Source organism: Diceros bicornis, chromosome 38 (assembly GCF_020826845.1).
Source record: "Diceros bicornis minor isolate mBicDic1 chromosome 38, mDicBic1.mat.cur, whole genome shotgun sequence".
In the NCBI taxonomy this organism is placed as follows: Eukaryota; Metazoa; Chordata; class Mammalia; order Perissodactyla; family Rhinocerotidae; genus Diceros; species Diceros bicornis.
The window spans coordinates 10,444,110-10,463,946 of record NC_080777.1 but is presented as its reverse complement, the minus strand read 5'-3'; the positions used below and the strand labels follow the sequence as shown (position 1 = coordinate 10,463,946).

Genomic DNA, 19,837 nt, shown 5'->3' with positions numbered 1-19,837 from the left:
CATTTGTAAGTCAGTTATTTGGCATTTGAACTTCATTTTACCACAGCGGGGGAAAAATGTTATAAACGGTGATTAGGTCCCTCGGCTGGCCTGCAAAAATCTATTTAACTCTTATGGAACTACAAAAGGATGCATTTGCAATAAAAATTGGAGAGAATGATAGTTGTAATTCAGGTTACAAAGAAAAAGAAAAATATTTTTCCTGAGGAAAAGCAGATTCAATTAGAAGATAGGGAAACTGATGAAATTGTAGGGAGTCTAGAAGGGATTACGGGGCACCTTAGAAGGATGTTAGAGGTGAGAGGCTTCTGTCTGAAGCCCAGTTTCACTTGAAAACTTTGAGGATTTTTGTTGTTGTTAGATTCCTCTCACTAGCATAACTCACCCAACAGCTGTGATTAGAGCCAATAGGATTGATTGAACTAAATACTTGTAAAAACATAGACTATCTGAGGTGATATTAACCAACTTGGGATGGTAAAAACAAACCAACAAACCAGAAAAAGTCTTCCTTCCATCCTCCTGATGGAAAGAAGGGTCAGGAGTGGGTGTTGATTTTCCCATTCAGCCCAGAAGATCCCATCAGCCCAGGTAGCTTGGCTGAGGTCTAGAGAGAAGGCTGGAGAGCCTGGGTCAATGGTGGAGGTGAGAGAGGGCGTGTGACTTTGGTGATTTTTGTGGAGTATTTGTACAATGAGAGTTTCTAATTCTGGGAAATGACTGCATTTATCTCATCTAGTGACTGCTGCTTACATTAGCTAGACTGTCTTTCCCTTCAGCATATAAATAAACGTCTTAAATTTCAATTAACTTTTAAAAAAGTCTAGCACCTCTTTAGATGGCCTCTAATTTATATGTTTTATTGTTTTCAAAACATTTGCACACAACTTTTTCTTTTGTGAACAACAAAAAGGAGGATATATTTTTCAGTAAACGGAAGCTTAGGGCACCTCAGTGCCCTGCTCACTTAATGCTGAGATGGCACATTAAGAAAGTGATGAAAGGAAGATTAGAGTTTGTGCCTTCTGGGTCAGATTAGGGCTCTTACCAGGATGCCTACCCTGCCTTCCCACTAGGTGGTTAGTATATTTACCTACCATTGCTTTGTGTTGAGTATATTATTTGAATATTTTATAGTGGTATTTATACCCAGGAGTGATTTAATGAAGGAGAGAGCAACTATATTTACCACAACAATTCTAAATCCTTCTGAATGGTTATTATAAAAGGAAGTTGGGATTGGCACACTGTTTTCAAAAATGATGCTAAGGCTGATGAGAGAAATAACGTCTACTTGATTTTATATATGTTTTGATATTTATAAATGCTTTGTCTTTTCACTAAAACAATTCATGAAGAAATTTTTTAATGTCCACATTAATTCTTCCGTTTCTTATAGCCTTGATGTTTATATAACTAAATGTGTGGGGAGGGGGGAGTATGTGTGTGAGGAGGTGTGTGTGTTTGAGGATTTTTATCTGAAAGGTAAATAAATTAATAATACTAAATTTGTATCCTAGTACCATGAATATCTTTTGAATATCAGTATTCAGATTGGAACTTTATGCCTTATTCTGGCATTCTCTGCTCAGAAATGCCCTTGTTGAGTATTTTATATATTGGGTGAAAACATGCATAGGAATCTTCCTCGTGGATGACCCAGGTTTGTCAGGTTAGAGTACCATGTACTCAGACTGAAAAGAGATAACCTCTTCTTGTACTTCTGTCTGCCAGAGGTGGGGAGAGACTAGAGAGAGATTTCTTCAGAGGCTGTTTTGTCTACTTAGAAGAATGCCATGCCAGAAGGGTTAGTGAGCCAAAATATTGTTTTCTTCTTTTCTTGTTAGCTTTCACGTGTAGGTTAAATAGAACAATAGCATTTGATGACCCATTTTTGTTACTGAAAATTTCCAGATTTTATGCATATGTTGGTCAGAGGGTGGCGAGTACACGAGGGGTGGGGGAGGAGGTTGTCTGTTTTTACTTTTGTTTGTTGACTGGACAGAAACATGCTACTGGTAATTTAAGCATTAATTTTTCCTTTATATTGAAGGCCTAGACCCTTTGGTGGAAGGAAAAAAGTTAAGAACAAAAATCTCATTTGAAGCAAATCTCATCTATAGTATTATTTTTCTCATACGCAAGCAATTCTACCTTTAGTATATAACATAGAAAACAAATTAATAAGTTCATGGCAACTTACATGGCATGTTTGTTCATTATTTTTTTTTGCACTATATTCATTGGTTTAGGGGATAAAACTTTTGTGTCTGATATCTTGGTTGCCACAATTCTTAGTTTTTATTTTCTTTTGTTTATCCTTATTCTAGGACCTGAGTAGCTTAGGGAAAAATCATATTTTTCTGACATTTTTCTAAGACATAAGACGTTCTTAAGATGATTTACATTGTTTTAACCTACACAACTAGTTGCCCTCCACATGGCCCTTAATTTTTCTCGTTACTCCTATATCAGAACACCCCATGAATTGTTGAAAAGTTGAAGGATGATATTGGAATCCTCTCTCTCTTCTTCCCCCTCCCTGCCCCCATCCTAAAATATTCTGATGCTTAACTGATGCTTGCACATCTGGGACTGAGAGAGAAGAAAGGCACTGAAAGTAGAGGTGGGAAAAAGTAGTCAGTAAGGATAGGAGAGGGTTCTCAAGGTACAGAAGTAGCTGGGAGGAAAAAAGAGGAGTGCTAGTGTGTTGGCTGGTTCTGTTGCAGGTGCTGCTGGGTTTCCTCCGCTCTCTCACCACTCCTGCAAGAACCCTGGTTTTCAAAGAGCTATTTTTAAACATCTTTCCTATCTTTTCTGCTATAGTCTAGCCTGCCTGACTATAAATGGATGATTTTATATCATTTTCTTTCTTAGGGTCAAGAAAGTGGAGCATGGCTATGAGCAATGGCAACAATGATTTTGTGGTTCTGAGCAATGGCAGCATTGCAACCAGTGCTACCAACCCTAGTCCCCTCACCCCCTGTGATGGAGACCTTGCAGTCCAGCAGCTCACACCCAAAGAAGCACCAAGAACAAAAGTGAGTCCAAACGGATGCCTGCAAGTTAATGGCACAGTTAAATCATCCTTTCTGCCTTTAGACAACCAAAGAACGCCTCAGATGTTATCCCAATGCTGCCATCCTTGCCTGTACCATCACCCTTTGACTAGCCATAACGGTCACCAAGAGTGCCATCCTGAGGCTGGCTCCACAGCACCTTCTGCTTTGGCCTCGTGTTGCATGCAGCCACACTCAGAGTATTCTGCATCTCTTTGTCCAAACCATTCACCTGTGTATCAGACTACGTGCTGTCTTCAGCCCTCTCCATCCTTCTGCCTGCATCATCCATGGCCTGACCATTTTCAGCATCAGCCTGTGCAACAGCACATAGCCAACAGAAGGTGAGTGGTCCGAAAGTTTTACTGGCCTGTAGCGTTCAACGAATTCTACACGACTGTGACTGCTTGTGTTGAGTTCCCCAAAAGAAGGAGAGAGAGATGTGCCAGAGAAAGAAAACCAATGAAAATGCATGTATTGTGAATTGTGTGAAGCCTACTAAAATACAAATGAAATAACATTATATCTGCTTTATCCATTGACTTCTTAGTCAACTAAACCCTTCCTTCCTTCTTCCTTGTCTTTGAGCTGGTTAGTGTCCCTACTAGGCCCGAGTTATAAAGTTCAGTACAAGGTTTTATTGTTAGTAATATCTGTTATTAAACAGGGAAGATATATCTGTGATGAGGCTGCCTAAATAGGAGTCTTTTATTTGCTATTACATTCGTCCCTTGTATCTGGATCTGCGGGGGATTGGTTCCAGGACACTCCTGGGTACCAAAATCTGTGGATGCTCAAGTCCTGTATATAAAATGTCCTAGTATTTGCATATAATCTACACACATCCTCCCATATACTTTAAATCATCTCTAGATTATTTGTAATATCTAATACAATGTAAATGCTGTGTAAATAGTTGTTATACTGTATTATTTAGGGAATAATGACAAGAAAAAAAGGTCTGTACGTGTTCAGTACAGACGCAACCATTGTAGGCCTTTCCACTGGTTGGTTGAATCCGTGGATGCAGAACCCATGGAGGACAGACTGTAGTGCTAGTGATCAACCTTTATGAAGAAGAAGTACGAAACCAGTTGCTTCCTTATGGCAGTACTCACAATTTCTATTCATCTGTTTTGGGTGACTATGTAATATGTTGAGATCAGACGAAAGCAACAATCCCTTTCATAGCAGATGAAACCAATAAATCTGCAGCATAGGACTTTAAAAAATATTTTTTGTAAAGCATTTTCAGATCTGGTAGATTGAAAAGTTCTAGAAAAATGTCAATCACTGCCAGTTCTCTCCATCTTAGCCCATAACTTCTCTTATATGTGCTTTTCAGCTATTTTTTCCATGAGAATGTTGTCACATGCAGTGCAGATGAGCAATGGTAATATATTTTATAAAACAGTAAGTACTTTGTAGAGACCACATATTATTTCACATTTTTAGGTAACAAAAAATTTTAAAAGAGCTAGAAGAGAGCATTCTTTTTTTAAAATTAGGGTATAACTTACATATATAGAAATGCACAAATTTTAAGTGTACAGCTTGATCGGTTTTGACAATTGTATACACTAGTGTAATGCACACCTTGGCCAGATGGAGAACATTTCTGTCACCCCAGAAAGTTCCCTCATGCTGCTTCTTAGTCATTCCTTCTCTCTTCACCAGAAGCAATCACTGTTCTGAGTTCTGTTACCATAGATTTATTTTGCCCGCTCTAAAACATCATATGAAGGCAATCATACGGTATGTACTCTTTGTGTCTGGTAATTTTGACCCAGCCTAACGTTTTTGAGATGCATTTCATTGTTATGTGTATTAGTTTCCCTTTTTATTGCTGAATAGTAATCCATTGTATGCATATAGCCAATTCACTTTTAAGTAAAGTACAAACTTCCAGTTATAAAATAAATAAGTCCTGGGGATGTAATGTACAGCTGGTGACTATAGTTAACCATACTGTATTATATATTTGAAAGTTGCTAAGAGAGGAGATCTTAAAAGTTCTCATCATAAGAAAAAAATTTTTGTAACTGTGTGTGATGATAGATGTTAACTAGACTTATTGTTATTTCACAATATATACACATATTGAATCATTATGTTGTATATCTCAAACTAATATAGTGTTATATGTCAATTATACCTCAATAAAACAGTCAGATCCAGACAGGGATTAAGTAATAAATACTTTTCACCTTTATCAGGTCTTAGATGCTGTTGAGATAATCCGGTTTCACTCTTTTACAAAGAGAGGACGTGAAGGTGAAGGGAAAGTTCTCTGCAGTGTGTTTCTACAGTTTCTGAATACATTTTCCATATCAAATGTGAGAGTCTTTTACTTATAGAACTATGATAAGAACATTCACCAAAGCCATTTCTTAGAAGATTTGTCCTGATAGCATTGGGCTGTATGACCAGTTTTAGACTCTTTCTACTTTGAATTAAACTGTGTAAACAGTTGATTTTAAAATTATTTTGTCATAGGGCCAGCCCCGTGGCTTAGCGGTTAAGTGTGCACGCTCTGCTGCTGGTGGCCCGGGTTCGGATCCCGGGCGTGCACCGACGCACCGCTTCTCCGGCCATGCTGAGGCCGTGTCCCACATGCAGCAACTAGAAGGATGTGCAGCTATGACATACAACTATCTACTGGGGCTTTGGGGGAAAAAAATAAATAAATAAAATTATAAAATTATATTGTCATAAATATTGAGATTTTTGAATCATAAATTATATGGTTGCAGAATATGAGATGAGATAGACAGTTCTACATTTCAAAGCTGATTGCTCCTTTAAAAAACTTCAGAAAATATTAAAACTATGGGCAAGTAACCAGTTCTTTCAATATGGCAGGCATGTCAATATTTTCAGAACTTTGGCTTAACATTTCTCAATGACCTGATTTTAAAAGAATGAGAGTCCTATGTACACACAACTTTAAATAGAATGACGTTAAAAAACAAACTGATAAAAATGCCATATTTGTCCATCAAGAAAAGTTGCAGAAGAAACTGGAATATTATGTGAGAAATTTTTCATATTTAGAATTTTATCTCAAGAATTTGAGCCTTTGGTCAACTGTTTGTAATAGACATAGACTCTTTTAAATATGCCTACAAAGGAATGGTATGTGTCCAGTTGTGTATATTACATACTTTATTGTAAAATGCATGCTTCCAGAATTACTTCCCTAGTTTCTACATTTATTTATTTATATTATCTATTATATTTACTGAGTACTTATATGTGCCAGGCACCAAAGATGTAATTCTAAACAAGATGAGACTTTTTTTGCCTTCCTAGAGCTGTAAGCTGGTAGGAAGGATGCCAGAAAAGCAAACAGGCAGCTACAGTCTTGTGATAAGTGCTACCAAGAAGGGACATGTGGGCTGAAGATGAATAGAAGTTACAAATGGAGAAGGAGTTGTCTTGCAGACGGCGGGAACAGATTGTACAAAGACTTATAAGGTAGTGTGAGCCCAGCTCCAGCACGGTTCAGTATGGCTAGACCCTGGAGGAAGAGAGAATGGTAGCAAGAGGAGAGCTATCCTGGGACCACATCCTGAGGGGCTTTGTAGATCACATTAAGGAGATCTCTAGATTTTATCCTGAGGCCAACGGGGAGGTATTATAGATTTGTGTGTGTGTGTGTGTGTGTGTGTGTGATTTTTTTCATTATGGAAAAATATGCATAACAGAAAATTTATCATTTTAACTATTTTTATGTGTACAGTTCAGTAGCATTAAGTATATTCACATTGTTGTGCAACCATCACCACCATCCATCTCCAGAACATTCTTCATCTTCCCAGGCTGAAACTCCATACCCATTAAACAATAACTCCCCATTCCTCCCTCCCCCAGTGCCTGGCAACCACCATTCTACTTTCTGTCTCCATGAATTTGACTACTCTAGAGACCTCATATAAGTAGAATGAATCACACAGTATTTGTCCTTTTGTGACTGGCTGATTTCACTTAGCATAATGTCTTCAAGGTTCATCCAAGTCATAGTGTGTGTCAGAATTTCCTCCCTTTTTAAGGCTGAATAATATCCCATTGTACATATATATATTCATATATATAGACACACACCACACTGTGTTTATCCATTCATCTGTCAGTGGACACTTGGTTTCTTCCACCTTTTGGCTATTGTGGATAATGTTGCTATAAACATGAGTATACAAATGTCTGTTTGAGTTCCTTCTTTCAGTTCTTTTGGGTGTATACCCAGAAGTGCAATTAGTAGATCATAAGGTAATTCTATGTTTAACTTTTTCAGGAACTATCAAACTGTTTCCCAGCTGCTGTACTATTTTACCTTCCCACCAGCAGTGCACATCCATGCTAACACGTGTTCTTTTCTGTTGTAATTTTTATTTTTTTTTATAATAGGCATCCTAATGGGTGTGACATTACAGGTTTTGAAGCAGAAAAGAAAGACTATCAGATTCTCGTTTTAGAGAGGTCCATAATCTGCATTGTGGAGAGTAGATTGAACCGGGTCAGGACTATTGTAGAGAGGAAGACTATTAGAAGGCTTGTTGCGGTAATTCAGGTGAGAGATGGTGGTGACTTGAACCAGGATTTAGAAATAATTTCACGCTAGAGAGATTTACAAGGTAGAATCTACTAGATCTGGTGAACAATTGGATATGGGAGAGGAAGGGAAGAAGAATCACAACTGATTTTCAGTTTCCTGGCTTGAGCAACTGGGTGGGTAGATGGTAATGCCAGTCACTAAAATGGGGAAGATAGAAGAGCTCTAAGCAAGCCGAGCTCTGAGGCATTGAGCTTCCGGGAGTGGGGGACAGTACCAGTGAAAGAGTGAAATCTTTTGGGCTTTCTTGAAAGAGTGAGGATGCTGGGTAATATATGACAATTACACTGAGGATAACAATACTATTGGGTTATCTTAGAATGAATACTGAAGCATTTGGACTCAGCCCAGCATGTATTTATTTGCAGAATTGTGCTGTGGGCAAGGCAGGGAGCCAGGTGCTGTGTCTCTCTCTCCTTCCCAAACCAGTGCGAGATCCACAGAAACAAATGTGGACGTGGATATAGCCACAATGTAAGGGAGAGCAGGACGGTTTAGGATTGTCTACACAGGATGTCCTTGCTAAGAAACTCTGAAAGTGAGGATATCATATGATGCTTCACTGCCTTTTGTTAGTTATTCTCCCCAACACTTTTAGGAAACTTATTAGAACAAAGGTTCTAGAGGCTGATCTCTCCCAGGAAGGTTAACTCTCTAAATCTTTTTAGTTTCCTTTTGTGATTTATTGCATGTTGCTTTTTTAAGTTGATAATCTCAAATACTTAATGAAGCATATTCAATTAATGTTTAAGATGTATTCATGATTTGGTAAATGTATTTGGTTCACATTGCTTTAAAAGGTGACGGCCTTAGAGTAAAATTATGTACAGATGGAAGATCCTAAGTCCTTTCAACTGCTATTGCTCCTTGCACCTATACCACAAGTGGGCCCACCTGGTTGGTATTTTCTTTTATTTTTTAAAGTTTTTATTTCTTTATAAAGCACTTAAAACATAGAGAATGTTTTAAAGAGTTGATCAAATAGAAAATGTAATTTTATCCTAGCTCATTTGCCACTTACTTTCAGTTGTTCATATTCCCATTTCTTTTTTCCCACCTTTTGTGATACAGGAGGTCCTTTTTCATCCCTTCTTCCCTCTTTAAGCTGTAATAAATCTTTCTAAAAGATTCATTATATCAATCACCTCTGTGTGTTTTTTTGCTTTTTAAAATTCTCTGTTTATCTTCTGATTGATCAAATTAAGATCATTGCAAATATCACATTTAGTGTATCCTGTTTTAATTCCATTTGTCACCAAATATTAAGTATTTTAAATATATCTCACTTTAAAGCTTCCAGCTTTTTCATTTATAGATTTGTATTCTCATACCTATTGCTCAGGTGTTAATTAACATGACTAATTGAGAGCGCTAAGGAATTCAGAAAGGCAGAAAGTAATCTCTCCCTATCATGAGACAAGGCCTGTACCAACAAATCCTACCTTGCTGATCATCAGAATCACCTGGGGAGTTAAAAAATAAAATAAGGATCATAGTAATGAGGTTTCTTTTGCAATTGAAATGATAAAGAACACTAGGGGGCCGGCCCCGTGGCTTGGCAGTTAAGTGCGCGCGCTCCGCTGCTGGTGGCCCGGGTTCGGATCCTGGGCGCGCACTGACGCACCACTTCTCCGGCCATGCTGAGGCCGCATCCCACATACAGCAACTAGAAGGTTGTACAGCTATGACATACAACTATCTACTGGGGCTTTGGGGGAAAAAATAAAATAAATAAAATTAAAGAACACTAGGATTTCAGAGGTGGGAAGGATCCTGTAGGATAATGAGGGTATGGCCAGTTTGAGAAGCAAGAACTTGAGTGACCCTTGAAGGACGACCAGGATATGATAGAGGGACTGGTGGAGGCAAAACATGGAAGGTGGGGGGAAAGTTTAAGGGACAGCATGCAAAAATAAAAGCATATTTAAGGAAGAATAAAGAGAACAGGATGGGCAGAGTGAAGGGGTCATTTGATGGTCATAAGAGAGAGCTTTTCCTAATTCTGCATCCTGAACACAGTCTAGTTGTCTAAATGGCTGCATAGTAATGATCTGCTCTTTATCCTACAGAGATCTGGAAAATGCCTCTCAGGAGCCAGTCACGTTCCATGTGTGCTGGTTGAAGCAAAGTTTTGAATTATTCATTGGGGATCTTCTTATTGCCATATTAAAGTGAAAGGGTAAGGGTATTATGACAAAATTAATAAGGAGTTCTACATCCAAAAATAGCACAAAAGATTCCTAATCCAAACTATACTTACCTTTTCATTTGGTGTTGCAAAGAAATGTTCCTGATTCTAACAGAGGACCCATAAAGGATGCTTGGCAACGCCACAGACTCATTCTCATGGTAGGAACCTGTGATAGTTTTGGGTACTTGCCAAATGCGTTTTTATTTCTCTGAGGGTGATTTTGTAGAAAGATGGTCACTTTGAACGTTCCCCATGGCACCCTGGAGGAATTAGGGCTATACCGAGTTAAGAAGGCTTGGCACAGATGGGACCGTGGAATCCTAGCGTTAGCTCAGCTCCTTAAAGGTTAAATAAACCTGTCCCTGCCTCCCCATACGTTGTGACTGTATAATTTTTGTAACCTATATTTCCTTTCTCCTTCAATTCTTTTTTTCCACTTTCTCACTTTTCTCAAAGGTTTTCTTTTTGTTTCCCCTTTAAGACACTAGTTACTTTCTGTGAAGGAAAATCTTTTTCTTAAATAACAAGAATTGAGAATTCTTGTGTTACATTAAAAGAGATAGAATCTACCCCTGAAATCTTGTTCTTTTGTATATGTTGTATCGTAACGTCCAGGGGTAAAATTACAGCTCTGAGCATCATTTCCCGAAATATCTTACTTCGCTGCACCTGGCCTGCAATGATCCACCCTTTCACCATAACATAAAATTATGTTATTTTATTTAGCTGGGAAATATGAACCAAAAATCACGTTGAACACTTCATCAGCATTGTAGCACGAACCTGGGCATTGACGCAGATCCCAGAGTCTCTGATTTGCCCAAATCACCACACTCAACCCAAATGGCTTTTCTAAGATGTTGGAGCAATGAATGGAGAAATTCAAGGTTAGTTACTTATTTAGCAAGTATTTAATGAGTACTTACTAAGTGTTAAGTGCTGGAGACAGAGGTAAAAACTGCAAGCATGGTCCCCAACTTTGGAGATGTGGAGGTAATGTGGACAGGGTAAGACACTTAGATTTCAGCATAGGCTAACCACAGATAGATTGTCGTCTTTGATCAACAGATATTGACTGAATAGCTGCTGTATTCTCTGGAACACAGAAGTTAAATATCAGTGCTTTTGCAGAGGCACAAGCCAGGTTTATATATTAATACAAAAAGAGAACCAGACTAGTTTTATAAATTCATTTCCCCCTCTTTTCCTCTGTTACCATTGAAAGGTTACTAATTATTAAATAATCATTTGTCTTTATTTATTGATATAAATTTAACCTGTCTAGGACTGTGAGGCAGGTGTCTTTTGCAAGGAATGGCTAAACTGCATTCTTTAGACCTGTGCTGTTCAGTAGGGTCCAAAGAAATGAAAAATTCAGTTCTTCAGTCACACTAGGCACATTTCAAGTGCTCAGTAGCCACATGTGACTAGTGGCTACCATATTGGACAGCACAGATAGAGAACATTTCCATCATGGCAGAGAGTATCATTGGACAGGGCTCTCTTTCTTGGCTCTATTAAAGCCACTGAGATCCCTTTTCAACCTCCGTGGCAGCAAATGGAACACATATGATGTAGCGTAACGGCATTATTTGACAGAAATACCCTTTTTTGTCAACATAATTCTAGTTAATTGGGGTTTGATTGCTTGTATTTTGTTTAAATTATAACAAAGAAATGACAAAAGATGAAATCCCTTTTCTTCAAAAATCCAAAGGACTAAAAGCCTGTATTATAAAAAAATTGTAGCAGGTAGGCAATATCCTTCAACATCTTCTAGAGGCCACAGTGACATTGCACAAAAACCACCGTCATCATTATTTAGATCAATCTGAAGGCCAGAGTATCAGCTTAATTAATTTATGGTTGCCTGGGCTTTCTGTAAGTAGATCTAAAATACAAATGTCAAAACAAAGCTTTTCTCAAGGGCAGGTAAGTACAGCTGGCCTCTAGAAGCAATCATTGGTGCTACGTTTCAACTTTCATTTTTCTTTCCTTCCTCCTTCCTCCTTTCCTCAGTGCACGACAGGAGGTGGTAAGAGCGTGGGCTCTGGACGGGATACACCCTGCATTTGAATCCTGGCCCTGCTGTTTGCTAGCTTTGTGATCTTGGGTAAATATTCCATCTCTCTCAGCCTTAGTTTCTCTCTCTGCAAAAGTAGGAGTAACAATAGCTCTCATGCACACGGCGGAGTGCCTGGAACCAAATGATTGTGTCCTTTTTCTTCTCCTTCCGGTTTTGTTTCTTTCATTTTTCTTCTCTTACATTTTGTTGTTGTAGGTCTTTGCTGCCTGTACTTAATTCTGTTAGTATTGTTTCAGAAATCAGGCTGTTACTGAATCCTGGTTTAAATAAATACATGGTGAATTGCTTTTCATTCTTATTTATAAATTGCACACTTCACCCCATCGACCTTCAAGAGAGAAGAAGTGGAAAGGATGGTCACTAATTTGCCTCCTGGAAGAGAAAAAGACGTTGCTGAGAATAAATGGACCTCTCTAGCCCCCAAAACTCAGACCCTTTATACTAATTATATAATCTGATTATGACAGTTAATTTTAGAAGTCTGGTCAGATCTTGATTTCACTGAAACCAAGGTTTATTTTTACATTCCTTAAAGCAGTCAAGATTAACTTTTTAAAACAGGATAATGTTTGTAAAATTTAAAATGTTCCAAACTTGCTTGCCAACCTAAGTCAGTTTGGCAGCCACATTGAGCGAAGCCCTATTTTATGAGTAGGATTTCTTTTAGAGACTTCTTTATATTATAAATGAACAGATTTTAGAGTTTACTATGCCTCATGGAATGCATTGCACAGTCTGTAATACATTTCAGAATATGAGCCTTGGTCATCTTTTACTTTAATAATAAATGTCAGGAAACAATGCCCTCTTTATTTCATAAAATTAATTGATATAACATTTTGGAATGAAGCAAATATGTTCTTTAATTATCCCCTTTCCATATTACTGCTAGTTGTTTAGCAGATACTAGAGAGTGAAGAAAAAAATGGTTTAAATTTTCTCTTTTTTGTTTTGATTAAAAAAAGTTTAAAAAGGTAAAATATTTGGCAAACAGTAAAACTTAATAAGAAGACATTGTTATGGATCAGTTACATCTCTAATTCCAGGAAAAAGCAATTGTTATCAACTGCATCTTCTTTCCAAACAAGTAAATTGTTAGATGTGATTTAAAAGAATTTATAGAACTTAACATTTATAGGACGCTGTACTATATTGTGTTCTTTTCGGCGAAATTGACTCTACAAAATTATATCTTCTTTTCTTTTTTTAACACAAACCAGATATCCAACCAATTGTTTGGTATTTTTGAGTTTGAAATATAGCCTAGTGCCTGGGGCATATTTGGAACTCAATAAATATTTGTTGAGTGAATGAGTATAAAAAATAATAGGATATATTTTTTATGAAAAATTCACAAACCTTAAATTTTTTTTTTTTGCTGAGGAAGATTCGCCCTAAGCTAACATCTATTGCCAATCTTCCTCTTTTTGCTTGAGGAAGATTCACCCTGAGCTAACATCTATTGCCTGTCTTCCTCTTTTTGCTGGAGGAAGATTCGCCCTGAGCTAACATCTGTGCCAGTCTTCCTCGATTTTGTATGTGGGTCGCCGCCACATGGCCACTGACGAGTGGTGTAGGTCTGCGCCCGGGATCCGAACCTGGGCTGCTGAAGCGGAGCACGCCAGACTTAACCACTAGGCCGTGGAGCCGGCCCCGCAAAGCTTAAATTTTTAAAAAATCTCATGAAGTTAGATTGGTCACTGCCATCAAGCAGCTTATAGTCTAGTAAGAGAAAGATGATGGGAGCAAAGATAACCACGCTGTCTGGGTACCAAAGTTAGAGTGTAGAGGGTTATGTGAGTCCCAAAGAGGAAGGTGGAGTCATTGGACAGCTTAGAGAAAGCATCATGAGAGATGGGAGAGGTCTTTCAAAAATGGACAGGAGTCCAACTGCCTGAAATATGGGAACAGGAAGCCTGGAGGAGGTGGGAGTGGGAGCAAGTGTGAGGCGGGCTTTGTCTGGAGAAGGGACCAGAGGAGGCGTCATAGGGCATTGTGTCTCTTGGGTTCGTCTCATTCAACCTTTGGAGAACAATATGCTTTATAGTTAGTCAGGGAAGACTGCTCCCTTGAAATAGTGGATTCTGAATGTTGTGTAATCATCATAAAGCATTTATTAAGTATCTCACTACTTGGTAGGCAGTAATTGTTTAGTTCTAATACCTTTGATTCACTGATCTTTCTTTAGGTTTGTTCAACCATTTTTTGTATTGCTGTATATCTCCAAGGCCTAGCAGGGTGCCTGGCATTTAGTAAACACTCAGACATTAATTGTTGAATGAACTGAATAAATAATTGAGCATCCATCAAGTCTTTCTTATGCAGAGCTCGATTTTATGATAATTTTGTGTGGTAATTTGATAATGAAAATCAGGCACCATTGGTCTAATATAGTAAGATATTTCCCAAACAGTGGGAGAAGGTTTAAAAGACTTTCCTTGTTTCCCTAAAAACACTGTTTTATTATTGTTGTTTGAGTCTCTTTGGGGGGATACTTCCTCCTGTTCTTTAAATCTCCCCCAGATGCCTGATTTCTGACTTTTTAAAGAATTATAGCCTCATTCATGAAGAGGAAAGAAAGTAAAGGTGGAGACCCAGCCCACTCCCACAGCTCCTAAGCGATTCTGGAGCCCCTTTGAGAAAGACTGAGAGGGGCCCAGCACTGTGCCCCAGGGAGAGTCAGCCAGGAATAACCTTTCTGTTTGCTCAGCTCTGGCCACCTCCAGGAGATATGCAAATCTAGTATAAGTGACTTTCTAAGCAATCAGCAGATTGTAAAACTGGTGGATGAAACATAAATTCCTGAATAAGAGTTTGGACTTTTCTTTGTTCATATGTATTTTATGAACTTGGAAAGCAGAATCGAATGAGAGGGTCCAGGACCAGATCTGATGCCTTATTCTCTGGGAATTTGCTGAGTTGTGAGTTTAGTTAAATCAGTTTGTTTTCTCCATTTGAATCGTACAGGGATCTGATAATTACGAAATAGGTCGCGATTCAAGCATAATGCCTTCTACAGGAATGTGAGCAATTTACTGTTTGTAAGCACTATTTTGTGTGTCCAGTAAGAAGTAAGGATGGACAGTTAGCACATTCATTCCTTCAGACCCTATTTGTGCATCTGTGGTCACTTGGGCCTCCCCACCTCCCTCTTCCTAAAACACTGCTTTCATTATGTCACTCCTCTGCTCAGAAATCTTCCAGTTTCCCCGAACTCCTTGACCTGGCATTGAAAGTCCCTTTAAGGGATAGAGTGTGTCTTGTGGGGTAAGAAGGGTAGTTCACGGAGGAGGCATCTTCTAGCCGTGGACAGGAACAAGGTGACAGATATCAGTGAATAAGATTACTGTAATGGATTTTTTCCCTGCACTTTAGAAGTTTAAACAGAAATCTGATTAATGACTTTGTCTTCATTTCCACTTATATATAATTGAGAGCTAGACTCAGATAATTTTTTTGGTCCTGGCCAACACCAAATATTCTGGGTCTTTGTTTTTTAGGTATTGTTCCAGGACTTTTTTTTTTAGGTGTCAGCCATTGGCCTACTATATTGGCTACCAGAAATTAAAACTACTTCATTTTAAAGCAGTCCTTAGAAGAGATTTATTCAAGTGTATTATTCGATTGTCAAAATATCTCCCTCTAACGCACAGTTAAACCCTACGTTGAGCTTCAAATTGTATTAATTTTTTTTTTTCTTCTTACACCCGACCTCCTTCTCCCAAAGCTTAAAATTCGAAGTGAGCGGCATAAGTATCTGGTGAGTATTTTGGCTTGAGGATTTTAGACTTCATTCCAGCATTCCATGCTCTTAAGTTAGTTAAGTTTAATAAGATTTTTCTGGCTTTCTTATGAGCTTTTCTTGGATCTCTTATTAGTGATTATTATTCACATCTTATTAAGAAAAGTATCTACTATCCTCTCAGCATGTTTTGTGCAGGGCTCACAGCAAGAGTCTGGCACAGAAAGGCTTGAGTTTAAGGGCAAGTGCTTTATAATTTAGTGTAACTTTAAAATGTAACACATGGGGCTGTTTGCTTTATAACCCACAATGAAACCATGCAAATTTAACTTCATGAACAGAGGACGAATGTTTTCTTTTAACCAAAGCTACTTTTCAAACGTTTAAAAGTATTTTTAATTAACCAGTTGTCCTTTTCAGTATTCTAATTACTTTAAACTGTTTCTTTAAAAAAAAAAAGACATTCTTAGTTCCTGTTTTGGGTGTGCATTGCAGGAGACCAGAGCCGTGTGGTATTTTGACCTTTAGTACGGCCCCTCCCCACTCCCCCTTATAAGTAGCAGAGACAAAATATGTTTGAAAATGAATTTCCCATGCCCTGCCTCCCTCACCTTTCACTGACCAGCAGAATAGCTGCCCGTTAACTAGTGATCCCCTAGGCCTTGGAACTCTATGGTCTTAAGAAGAAATAATTACTAGTATCAGAGGAAATGAGTCCCCTCCCCAGTTCTCACCCAGCTGTGTATAACACAATTCCTTTCTTGTTTGCTGAAATAACTAGGGGAAAAAGAGCATCATTTTTTGCCTGCTTCTAGGACCAGGCTCTCCTAATAAGAGAAAAATTTCTTTTTAACTTAAATTGGAACTCAAGCTGTTACTTGAAAGTCGGATTTGTTCCAGCTTTCTGGGGTTTTGAGTCTGAGTGGGACAGACAGAGAATCATGTCTGTTATGTCCAAGACATATTTCTCTTTTGGAACATCACATAGAACAGCCTTCAGGGGTTACCAAGCTCGGTTACTAATTGAGATAAGTGTTAGTAGATGGGAAAAGCGTGCGGTTTCGCCCTTTGGCATCCCCATTGGATAAACGTCCTTAAGTGTCAGGAATTTTTCTTTTGCCAGCAAGTTTTGGCTAAGTTGGCAAGGGGATTTATAAATATGTGCAAAATGCACATTTCTATCATTGTTCACTGCAATCTTTTATCACGTCTGCAATATTCTTAAGATCTTTAGGGAGAAAATTGCAAATTATTTAACAGCTAAGTTGAAGGGGAGTTGTTCTCAGCTAATCAGTAACCCGTGAATGTTTAAGTGGGCTTTAAAGTAGATAGAAGTGAAGACAGCAAAGGAAATTCAGCAATAGAATTGCCCATAATTCATAGATATTTCAGCATTTTCTCCGGTAGATGGGCACATTCCTGTCAGTTAACGAGAACATAAATTTGTATGTTTAAAGTGTAGACATTTGTTATTGAAGATAGGAATGGTCATAATTGGGGTCTAGATATATCTTGAGAGGTAAATTCAACATGGTTTTAAGTATGATTTTAGTATCACAGAGTTTAGAAATTAAATATTTTATTTTTCCTTAGTTAAAATAACTAATCTAAGACATTCTGTTTAGAAATCATGATTTAAAAGAAAAGCAATTCTTCATCATTGTGAATTCAGTCTATAAAATTTAAATTATAGAGTACGCCTAAGTGGAACATTGTAAGTATCCCATTAAGATTTCAAAATGGGAAGAGATGAAGAACATTTGAAAGAAATATATCTCCTCTTCTCACCTCCAGATGTAGGCTTTGCATGGAAATATAATCAGCTATAAATGGCTTCTACGTTAATGATGTACTTGAATATATCTGGTCTTATAAGCAATTAAGAATATTTAGTTTTCCATCAATATTGTAATTAAGATTATGTAACATTTAAATTATTTCTTATTCTGCTATCACATGAATATGTCCTTTATGTAATTTTATAACAAAATGACCTTTCTAGGAATTCTGATAGTAAGTTTTATCATTACTACAAATATTCTAAGGTATTCTAAAATAATGAATGATAGTTTCTCAGTGTGAAGCGTTTTTGAAAATTCTTTAAAAATTATGAAGATGAAGTGGAAGTTGATCATGCATTGTACTTGTGCTTTTGGTGAAGAAAATGGACTTTAATGGCGTAAAGTCTCAATTAAATTTATAGTAACAGTATTACTGATTTTGTTGAACTCTTACTATAGACCATACATTGTGCTATATTTTACATGGACTCTCTGATTTAATCCTGAAAACAACCCAAGGAATTCAGAGCTATTATTATCTCCATTTTATAGATGAAGAAGCTATAGTTTGAAATAATTAAACAGTGTTTAAAAGATTAATTTAAATTAATTTAAAGAGAGTTATGTCCTGGTCTGTCTGACTTGGAAGCCTTTCCTCTTAATCACGTCTTGATGCTGCTCAAACATCAAAGAATGAATCTTTTTTTTTCCCTAAAACTTTTTTTTCAGTTTCAGCAGTAGTTCAAGAAACAACTGAGTGCTTGCTATATAGAAGCACATTCATTCTTGAAATCATGGAGCTGAAATTGCACGGATCACACAGATAATCTTGAGAAGCACAGATGATTGGCCTTGGGCGGCCCCAGTCATTTTTAGGTCATGGAAATGGCTTGTTCACAGTGCCACCTTGCACAGACCTGAGGAGGAATCCTGCCTGATTTCTCCGATCTCTACCGTGTCCATATTGTACTGAAACACCTTACCTGGTGCAGGGCACACAGTGGGTTCTTGGAAATGCTAGTAGTAATAAATAGATTTTCCACATTTTAAGTGTAACGTATCCTTTTTGGAGGAGTCGTTTGAATTCTGTAGTTTAAATGTTACCCTCCATTGCTGTCATCTTCAGGGTTTTGGATGCCTTTGCGCCAGCTCCCAGGCTACCAACACTGCTTGCTATAAGAACAGGGACACTGCGGACGTAACTCATAATGATTTCATGCAGTCTGGCAGAGCTCGGTCCTCGCCGCTGACTCGGAGCGCACTTCCTACAGCGGCTTTTTTTACATGCTCCTCTATCTCTCGTTTACTCAAACCATGGTTTACTCTCTCAGTACCTGGGCAGCATCACCTAACTTTGTGAAAACCACTACAGTATATGCTACAGTATAGCATAGAAGTTGAGAGTGCGGGCCCTGGAATAGACCGTCTAGGTTCAAATCCTGCCTCTATACTTATTAACCGTGTGAGTTTGGGCGACTTATTTAACCTTTCTATGCCTCAGTTCCTCACCTCTAAATCTATACCTACCTCATAGGATTGTTTTAAGAATTAAAAAATGCTTTAATATGTCAAGTGCTTTGGCACCTAATGAAGTTCTGTAAATGTTGACTATTATTATTTTTAATATATTATTGTTGTGGGGGATCAGAATTGGCCACCCCAAAATGTCTCTCTTTGGCTTGATTATTTTTAAGGATAAGAAACTCTGAAAGGAACTTTGACCTTCCCCCTAAGGACCTAAAAGAATTTAAGATAGAGGTCCTGTCCCCAGGACAGGCCATCACCATAGATAACTCTGGATATTGGTAGACTGGGAGGGTCCTTGCTAAGCCCATTTTTATCAAAGTTCTATCTACCAAACATTTGCTTGTCCATCTCCATGTGAATTGCCTGCCTCCCCTTTGAAGCCCCAAACCACTACCCCCAACATCCTCCTTTGTCTTTAGCTGAAGATGGTATTTAAGGTGGTGGCTTTAGCCATTTTGGTGAGTTATCAGTTTCCTGGGTTTCTCCCATGTATACATGTTATTAAGCTTTGTTTGATTTTCTCCTGTTATTCTGTCTCATGACAATTTAATTTTTACACCAGCCAGAATGTCCCAGAGGATAGAGGAATTGTCATCCTCGCCTACATTATACTTAATACTTTCACTTTGCATCACGTCTTTCATTTTTAATGCCTTGCCATCTAACTTCTATCATCCCTTTCCTGGCAATACTCAGGTCAGTGACCTCTTTAACAAACTCATCTCATTTCTTCTCCTCCTTAACATGTAATGTCTGTTTACCACACCTTCTTAAGCTGTTTTCTTTTTTGTATTCCATGACCCTATGCTTTTCATGACCCTGTGCTTTTCTTTCTTCTT

The 19,837-nt window shown here is 38.0% G+C and overlaps 1 protein-coding gene across 2 annotated transcripts in view; it reads left to right on the top strand.

Moving 5' to 3' along the window:
* DISP1 (dispatched RND transporter family member 1) overlaps positions 1 to 19,837 on the top strand; it is a 211,049-nt gene that overhangs the window by 146,560 nt on the left and 44,652 nt on the right. The window contains exons 1-2 of one of the 2 annotated variants that reach the window (XM_058533650.1): positions 1,741 to 1,807; positions 2,878 to 3,403. In XM_058533650.1, the coding sequence (XP_058389633.1) occupies positions 1,792 to 1,807; positions 2,878 to 3,403 (542 nt within the window). In that variant the 5' untranslated portion in view covers positions 1,741 to 1,791. Of the gene's footprint in view, positions 1 to 1,740; positions 1,808 to 2,877; positions 3,404 to 19,837 lie in introns of those variants that run through there. The other variant, XM_058533649.1, reaches the window with a different exon arrangement.